Below are 9656 nucleotides of genomic sequence, written 5' to 3'. Positions count from 1 at the left end.
TGTTGTTGCACTTATTGTTGTTTTATATGTTTTACATCTTTTGCTTGTTTGTTTGTTTGATTTATTTTTCTTCCAACATAATTTATACATAAATCAAGTTTGTCTTCCAAATCGGTGCAGTCACAGTCAAGTATAATCAATAAATTCCATGATACGTTAACATTTGGTCTTTTTTCTTTTTAATTTAGCGCTCCAATGTGCTCATAATTTGGGAAGCCAACCCCCCCCCCCCCCCCCCCCACACACACCCCACACTTTGATTGTTAGCTCCTTTGGTTCAGTGGATGACACCGCGGACTATCAATCTTTAGGTTCCTGTGTCAAGTCCCCTTAGGCAAGGCGCGTTATTCTCAGCGCGTAGTCCTTATAGGAAGGGGGACGTGAAGACCTTGGTTTAAGCATCCACTTCTTTAATAGCAGCCACATAAAACAAATTATTCATGATACTTCCTCCGACACATTCATGAACTTACAATAATACATTCATACATACATACACACATACATACATACGCACATACATGCATACATTGCCTACACACATACTTTTGAAATTATATACTTTTGAAGTGCTCAAAAGACATGAACGAATGTGGCTTCTGTCGTGTAAATATGTGGTGCCTCTACTCACAATTTAACGACGAAGATCATACGCGATGGCCGCCACCCGTCTAAGCCCTCAATGTCGTTCATGTTAGTGTGGTTGAATCATCATCTTGCATTTCATTTTTAAATACATTGCGTTGCACTCAATGCTAGAAGAAAAATAGGAAATCAAACCTGTGAGATACAAAATACGTTGATTATGCATACAGTAAACATATTTTTTTTTTTGTGTGTGTGTGAGTGTATCGCACACGTCCTCTTTCTTGTTATTCTTGCGTTAAGTATCTAAAAATCAAATTTTCGTGTTCCATGTAGAGAGCCGCCTTTTGCCACTAAAACAGACAGGCAGGGAGTAGAATAAAAGGTTACGTGACGGAAAGAGAAAACCGAAGCCTCCGTCATAAGACATACCCGAAACAAGACAGCTGAAAAGGGGGTTAGAATGTATGTTGGGCCAGAGGAGCAATCTATTCGTTAATTCATCATAGTTCCCCCCAATCGACGCAAAAAAGTGCGTTTCCCTTCTTGCCATCTCACGATTTCCGAGCCAGACCAATCTATTTTCCAATTTCTTCGGATGACGAATATAGCATCAGTACAGGAATTTTGTCAGTTAAACAATCTCCCTCTCGCACTTTTTACTTGGTTTTGTCTTTTTTTTTCTTTTGAACAGTTGAAGGGCCACAAACACAATGCATCTTTGATTTTTTTTTTTGTTTCAGTTAGCGTGGCGAGAATTTCACTTTCATTGATTTCATGATACCGTTGCTATACACTTGCACTTTTATTCAAACTTTTCATTTGACATATAGGCTACTGACTGCATCACTTACTTAGAAATACATTTCTTAAAGCCAAACTTTTGATGTTGTTGTCTCAGTATGCTTTCCTTTTAACTATTGCCAGTACTCGAAAATGTTGGACAGAGGAAATAGCATGCATGATTCTTTAGTTTTATCATCATAAGCATTTTTATTAGGGGAAATTATTATTTTTTTTCACTACGATGGACAACGTTATAATGTTTTGACATGGACGGGTATTTGCAAGATATTCACTTAATGTTCCTCAAAACGCAAGGACGTAAAGCCTATTGAGCATTGTGATGAGATACCATAGGATCTCGCGTTACGATTCTGCTGCCCGGTAAAAGCATTTGTTCCATGTGACTGTAAAGTATTTAGTTTTAGGCACGATACAGTCAAGACAGTGTAAATCAGTAAGGGAAAACGCCACCACACGTTGAAAGCTCGACGCCAGCGGAGCGGGGCTACTTTGCAGGTCGGAGCCGTGCTGCACGCTCAACGACGCGGTGGCGTATAGCGACGGCACAATGGTCCATATACCCCGTTCATGTTCTGCGATATAATTAACTGCTTGAGCTATCGCCAACCTTCCGCCTTTCGCCATCACCATTATTCTCCTAGCAACTGATGACATAATACTCATTAACCTGCCGATATGGATGCAGTAGATTAATACGACTTCACGCAGCAAATCAATCAAGGCGTCAAAATACTGAATTGAGGGGGAAAAAAAAGGAAGCGGGGGAAAAAGTTCTTTTTAGAATATTATATCTCTCAATACTTCGTGTCGGCATTCTATTTCCAAAGTTATAGTTAATTTTTCTTTTCTTTTTTATAGTTTAACCTTGTCTGAATGTTGTTGTTATTGTTGTCCTTTTTTTGTTAACCGCTGGGAGACAAATTTCAGCGCAGTGGATCAAATTGTGCGTGCAATTCAATGTATACTTCCAATTCGTGTAATGAAATAAAACGAAATAAATGGGCGCCTTGGGTGTCATTATCGAAAACGGAAACTCCCTGAGGACAAACATTTTGAAAATTGATCCGCCTGGTTATGAGACCTGCGCATCGCAGGGAGAGTGGCTCATTCCGCCAAGCATAAGGAAATTGATGTGATTAATGACGAACGGTCTACACCAGCGTTCTGCGAAAAAAGAAAGAGAATAACACATACTCGGAAGGGCGATATGTAGGTTAAGAGGAAAGTGGTCAAGTATGGATTTGTGTCAAGCTAAAGGTTCATGGTTGTCAAAAGAAGATGGAACAGAAGCTGGAATCAACGCTACGTTAATTTTCGTTGGAAAACACCTGACTCGACTTGATTCACAAACTCTCTCAAACTGGAAATAAGTGCATTCATTGATTTCTTCGCTTTCATCGTATTTTTGTTCGTGAATATTATACACTGGACTGGGAATTTATCATGTAGGGTTTTTTTGTGTGTTCTGATGTATGTCCTCTTAATTCATGTATGATTTTTTTTAATGGAAAAATGCGGAAATGAATTCGAACCGAACTGAACTGAACTGAAACAAGTGATGTGCCCACAGAAAACCAAGTTTGTTAAGTTCAAATTCAGAGGGGAGAGGGATAAATCACTTCCATCATTGTCCATTGTGATGAGTTGATGTTTTGAATTTTGCTCTGTTTTGATAGAGATTTGATAACTGAAATAACAATCTCGGCAGCACAAAGACTACAAATTAATGAATTAATCAACCGATTACGTAATATTCTAGTGAAAGGATTAATGAATATCTAAAGAAAGAAAACAGAAACAATTTTGACTATTTCCAATTTTGTTTTGCTGTAATGACAGTTTGACGAACATGCAGCACTGGCAGACATCTGAACTGCTGTGACAGTGATGCTCTCTGTTTTCCTTTTAGCTCTGAAAGTTTTTTTGGTGATGAGGCTTGTCAGCCGAATGCAAAATACATTTAATTAAGATTGAATCCAAACTCGATGACGATCACCACTCTGCATGCGCTTTTTCGGACACTTCAACAATTTTCTATACCAACCTGAGGGCAGTTTCACTATCAAAGCTTTAAAATCAATCCTAAGTCCAATTCAACTGACCTTAGGAACAATTGTAGGATCAATCAGTCCTCAGAAGTTAAGAACGGTTTCATCAAACCATTGGGGAACAATATCTTTACCATTTTACCACGTTCTAGAATCTTGGATGTTAATGTATCCTTCCCAACTAGATCTGATCTGAATCTCTCCCAGCTTTGGTCCCATTGTTTGGCTCGATGTAGTTCCTGTTTTCGTGAAACAGGGCCCTGGATTGGTGTGGGCATGAGTAACATCCACATAATCTGTTCCTGATGGTCAAATTCACAATTTTCATGGGTCCACTGTGTTGAAGTGGTTGAAGGTTAAAGATTCTTTGTTCGTATCCTGTCCAGTTCCTTAGGCAAGATGTATGTTTTCCCCGCATATCATAACATTGAAACCTACACTGCATGGGAAACCTATGAGCTCGCACATATACTATTATCCCTAAACATTTTGCTAACTATCCAAAGTAATTCTCACACCTGTGACTCACCTTTTGCATGAGTACTTCCAACCTACTTGATACTTTGTTGATTCATGGTTTACCGGATCACGTACTTCATACATAGCGATGAAATCAGTTTGTGGAACTTGGCATGATAACAAAATAATGTGCGATGTGTCTGCACTAATATGTTTTCCTTACGAAACACAGCAACTGGAGAAAAACCACTATAACGGTAGTATTTAGGTCTTATTTTGTTGTATCTATTATCATTAATTGAAATCGAGAGTCGTCTTTGGATGCTCGGAAACATTCTTAAACTGTTTACCATAATGCGACACTCTTGAACCCTGATATTTTCAACGGCTTCAAGCTTTGTATGTCCCTGCTCCTCAGTGGTACTCAGTGCTTATGCATGGACGTGAAACTTTTGGCCGTGTCTTATACATAAAAATGAGAAATTGATTGAACCTACAAATCATATGAAGGATAATGTCGTCTCACTTCCACTTCTCACTTCCTCGACATATTAGCTGCGGCCCGGTGGCCCGGGGCCACTAAAAATTGATGTCGGGCCACCAAATTTCCAAAAAGATTATCATTCTGTTGGTGGTCCGATGGGGCAACTTTGAGTCAATATGGATTGTTATTTTTCCTGTTATTTCGGGCAAATACATTTCTGTCTCGGTCCACCAAAATGTCATATGTGTAGATTTTAGTGACCCAAGCAAGAAAAAAGTAATTGTTGAGTCCTATTTATGTATAATACATTCAAAGATAGAGAAGGGGGGGGGGTGGGGGAGGGAGGGAGAACTGAGAGAAAGAGAGAGAGAGAGAAATTTATGTGCGTATTTGTGAATAGTGTAGAGATTTTACGAATTAAAACGGAAATCATTCCGCATTGTTGATTATACTATATATACCAACACACAAACTATTGTTTATTTCTATTTTGTACTGGCGTCATAGTGATTTGGCAAATCTTTCGTTGTTTTGCTTTTTTAAAACAAAAGTTTAATAATTCAGCAACAACTTACGTTCTTTTTAAATAGGTGTTGCACTTTGGTGACGTTATTTCCAGAGTACTTAATTATTGCTGCTCTTGTCTGTTGTCACAGGATTTGCTATGACATTTATCGTGATATCATTCTAGTCCTGTCTTCATTGTTTCCTCTTTTTTTGTCTCCCCAACTCTCTCTATTTATCTATCTATCTATCCATCTATCTATCTATCTATCTATTTTTCTATCTTTGAATCTTTCTTTCTAACCATCTATCTTTCTATTGATTTTTCTATCGGTCTGTCTATCTTCATGATTATCTATCTATCTATCTATCTATCTATCTATCTATCTACCTTTCTTTCTATCCATCTTTCTTTCTATTTATTTCTATCTATCTGTCTATCTATCTATCTATATATGTATCTATTTATCTGTCTGTCTATCTGTCTTCCTGACTATCTATCTATTCATCTTTCTATCTAACAATCTATCTTTCCATCTATCTATCTATCTATCTATCTATCTATCTATCTATCTATCTATCTATCTATCTATCTCTTATGGCCTTCCATCGATCATGACATCCCGAACAGCGGCGGCAGTGAACGGAACGGAGCCGAGCAAGCGGTCGCGCACGGCGTACACCCGCTACCAGACCCTGGAGCTGGAGAAGGAGTTCCACTTCAACCGCTACCTAACGAGACGGCGGCGTATCGAGATCGCACACGCTCTGGGGCTGACGGAGAGACAGATCAAGATCTGGTTCCAGAACAGACGGATGAAGTGGAAAAAGGAGCACAACGTGAAGAGCATCTCCCAACTCATTAGCCAGGAGGCTGCGGCGAACCTGGCCGGAGCGACGGTGACGCCGCCGGCGACCATGCGCTGATAGCACGCCCCCTCACCACGGAGGAAGAATAAAGAACTGGTTAAAGCTGGGACCCTCCGAATACCGCCCTGGCAGTTGGACTCGGATTTTTTCCTGTTCTATCTGGAGAAAAAACCAACAACAACTGTCATTGCGGTGAGTGCCACGGACTTCATTCAAAAGACAGTGGACACAAACATAAACATTTGCACTTGTATTATATTGTTGATAAGACAAACAAACATTTTCTCCTCTTCATGGTTATTGTGATTATAGTCAATGGATACCCTGTCCTCATGTTCGTGTAATGAGAGTATTAATATCAAGAGTAGATATCGTGTGTGGAGTAGCTTGACGTTAACAATGAGCGGCAACCTTGGAATGCCGCGCACGGACTAGGCTTGGATGCGAGACAGACCCCGCTGGGTATTGGGGGACGAGATGGAGTCGGCATCGACCCGTGCATCGTGGTTGAGAGATGAACACGGCGACCAAGCACGTCAGAATGTCTGGCAAAGAGAAAAAAAAAGAACCCTCGGCTTGGGAATAGGGCACGAGGACTCCGTGCACATTATCTCACACCAAGAGTGTGGGAGTCGAGGAGGAGAGAGGGAGAGAGAAAGAGAGGGAGGGATAGAGTGGAACGGAGGCAGGGAAACAATTCTAAATGAATTATAAGATGTTTCAATAAAACAAATGGCCCATTAAAATGAAACGAAAGGGATGAGGCGATCTGAGCAGTGATGAGTCGACTGAGGCAAACAATCCTCGCCGACCGGCCCCCGAGGCGCGGAGCCGCCGTTCCGCGGGGACCAAGTTGCATCGACCCCTTCAAGCAGCAGCGTCCTGCTCACACAGTGCAACGCTGAAGATTGGTAAAGCTAGGAGCAGGTCGACCTAGAACGTGGTGTGGCAAACACGATGCTTCTAACACCCTGAAGTAGCCAGATGTGAGAAAGAGAGAGAAAGAGAGAGAGAGAAAGAGATACAGGAGGGGGTGGGGGAATGGTGCCTTGCGTTAGCTAAAATGGCGGCTGTTTGATCGATGAGCTTGTTACACGCATATAACGTGTACGAGCGCCAAGCATCTCCGTGTTCTATCCTAGGTGACCGGCTGTCTGAGACTCTGTGCACTGAGTGAGGGAGGTCTCCTCTTAGCATCAGAACCAGTGTGCGCAATGTATACACAACGCCGATTCAGTCCAGACGATTTCAGTCTTGTTCCCAGTCAAAGTCGTGTATAATACAACACAGAGGATAAAGACGGTGACTCGACGCATACAAAAATGCTTTCCCGAAGTCAGAGCACGTGCTTCATTCACATTACTTTGGGGTCAAATTACTAGCCATGAGAAGAATAGGGATTTACCCCTCAAGAGAACACGAGGCGTAATTAAGCACGCAGAAATAGAGTGAAAGCTAAATGACAATTTTTGTGTATGCCTATAGAGGCAAAACGGAACCGAAGAAGGACGTAGAATCGGAATGTACCCTATTATATGGTCAATCCCTTTGAGAGAAATGAACTGCATCATGGTAGCCGTATTAATATATCTAATGCTACTCCTAATCCGCACACGAAATTCTATAGTTGAATTACCTGCTAGTCTCGGTTCGGTCCACGACAGAAGAGTTCATGATTCGATTATCTTTTTTTTTCACTCATGCAATATACTTCATATGAATTCCTTCAGAAGAAATGGATGGTCAGGATTTTAATGTAGGCTATAGGCTTGGATTGTAAGCACCGTAGTGTGAAATTACAGAAAATGCGCAGAGCTCAACAAAGGGTAGATATTAAGAAAAAAATGGAAAGAAAAATCGGTGATTAATGTTGGCAGACAAAAGAAAAAAAAAGTGAGAAGGTCTAGACAAACGTGTCAAATAATATCAAGTTTCTTGTTAGTGATAGAACATAATATTTATGATAACTGCATCATCCAAGTCATACATGACCAGTCCTGAGGTAGCATACATGTCAGTAAAATCTAGTGATAACTTAATTAGCTTCTTTTTTTTTAGTTTGGCGAGTCCATTTTCAAGAGATATCAGTCTACCTTGCTTGATGAAAGTTTCATCGATTTTCAAAGTATCAGACAAGTTGTCAGACGAACACCGAGATTACCATGAAGCCAGCTGAGCCCTCGCCTTCAAAAAAAAAAAAAAAAATTAAAAAAAATTGACTGCAAGAGGCAGTCAAAATGTTTATTTTAAATGAAGCCAAGCAATCCTACAATACTGTCCTAACGTTTTGCTGAAGCTTGCAAAACTAAGGAAAAGGTTCAAATAATTTGTAACTCGAATTAAGAAACAGGATCAATAATAAGTGTAATGATAATAATAAAATGAGATCATTAATGCCAGTAAATTATTTAGATAGGTAGATATTACCTTGAATATCCGATCCGAAAAATACATCCACCTCCCTGAATAAACTGTACTCCATTGCTCAACAAGAGAACAACGAATGAATGAATGAATAGATAGATAGATAGATAAATAAATGATTAGGCAATTCCAAAATTGTAAGATAAATGACGCAACGATGAAAGTTCGTCATTGTGCAAGTTGTTTTGTTTCACACGAAGAATTCTGCGTCCTCTATCCAAGCAAGGTTATACGTATATATCGTAAAAAATCTAACCTGCTTGTAAACATAGTTAAATCAATGTTCTCCTTAAAATTGATTTGTGAATGATATCTTAAACTGAATAGAGCTTTAAAAGAGAAGCTTGCATGCGGGTCCCCCTGTCTTTTTCATGTTATTATGGAGACCCTCGATACGTGTTCAAAAGGAGATAACACAGCATGTTTTCTCATACACATTCGAATTTCATTTTCTGAAGATGAATTTTCTTTTTTATCAATTTAAAGAAAAGGAGAAAAGCGAGAATGCTTTTAAAAACCTATCATATCAGGTAGAAAGTAAGGTAAATTAGTGTCGATTTGACTCTCTTCGTGTGTTATTTCGCCGAGGAGAATGACATATGTCAGCCACGTCAAACTGAAGGCCGTCATGCTCATGAGTAGGGGAGATGATGAAATAGTTGGTTTTGCATGTTTTAGCGGGATATTTCAGTTATTTTTATCACGATTGTTGTTGATAATGTAAACCTGTCTCCCGCCATCATTCCAACACTTATTGCACATTGAATGTATCAACACGACACCACTCTCGAACTGATTTCTGTTGCCTAAACTAGATAGTGTGTATAGTAATCAGTTATGTGAAGTTAAGGTCACCACTCTGCTTTGGTCGTTTTCTGATAATGATCCACTATGAAATGTAAGACTTAAGTGTAGAGTAAGTTCATAACACACACACACTCTCTATTTATTCTTGGGTTTTGTAACCTTCACAAGTTGACATGGTTTTCGGATTGCAAAGTAAACGCCTTTCTATTGACGCGTATTGTGTGCACGCGTTTATTTTGTAGCCAATACATGTTAAAGGCGCATCTGAGCGTGTATCGTCCTTTTCATGCATGTGAATTCAGAAAGCCCAGACCAATCTACTGTGTCGGCAACCTATGAGTCCTATTTGTCCCGCCAGCTCATTATACCGTTGTATGTCGCCTTCTTTTGTCAGTGTTTTTATTATGATTATCATTATAATCACTACAGCTGTCAAATAATTGTTTCGGGGGTTTCTGAAGCTCAATGTTATAAATTTGATTTAGCGGGCTAAAAAAAAAGAATACAATTACGAAACAGACGTGATATGCTTTTTATTCATTGTCAAAGCGGTACATTTGTCAATATTGTAAGATTTACTCGGAGGCTTTTGGAGCTGATATCATCAATAGAGTCCGATCAAACTAATTTTTCATACAGCACGGTTTTTTATGAGAGTGCTACTAATT

At 39.6% G+C, this 9656-nt stretch overlaps 1 protein-coding gene across 2 annotated transcripts in view; it reads left to right on the top strand.

The window, feature by feature from the left end:
* The window catches only part of LOC139725928 (uncharacterized), a 65509-nt gene extending 59111 nt beyond the window's left edge, over positions 1-6398 (top strand). For both annotated transcript variants that reach the window (XM_071637009.1, XM_071637008.1), the window contains exon 3: positions 5519-6398. In XM_071637009.1, coding sequence (XP_071493110.1) covers positions 5519-5814 — 296 coding nt within the window. In that variant the 3' untranslated portion in view covers positions 5815-6398. The remainder of the gene's footprint in view (positions 1-5518) is intronic.
* The last annotated feature ends 3258 nt before the right edge of the window (positions 6399-9656 follow it).

The sequence above is a fragment of the Diadema antillarum genome, unplaced genomic scaffold (genome assembly GCF_040938485.1).
Source record: "Diadema antillarum isolate AM-2024a unplaced genomic scaffold, OU_Dant_1.0 seq00000069_RagTag, whole genome shotgun sequence".
Classification (NCBI taxonomy): Eukaryota; Metazoa; Echinodermata; class Echinoidea; order Diadematoida; family Diadematidae; genus Diadema; species Diadema antillarum.
This window is presented reverse-complemented; position numbering and strand designations above follow the sequence as displayed.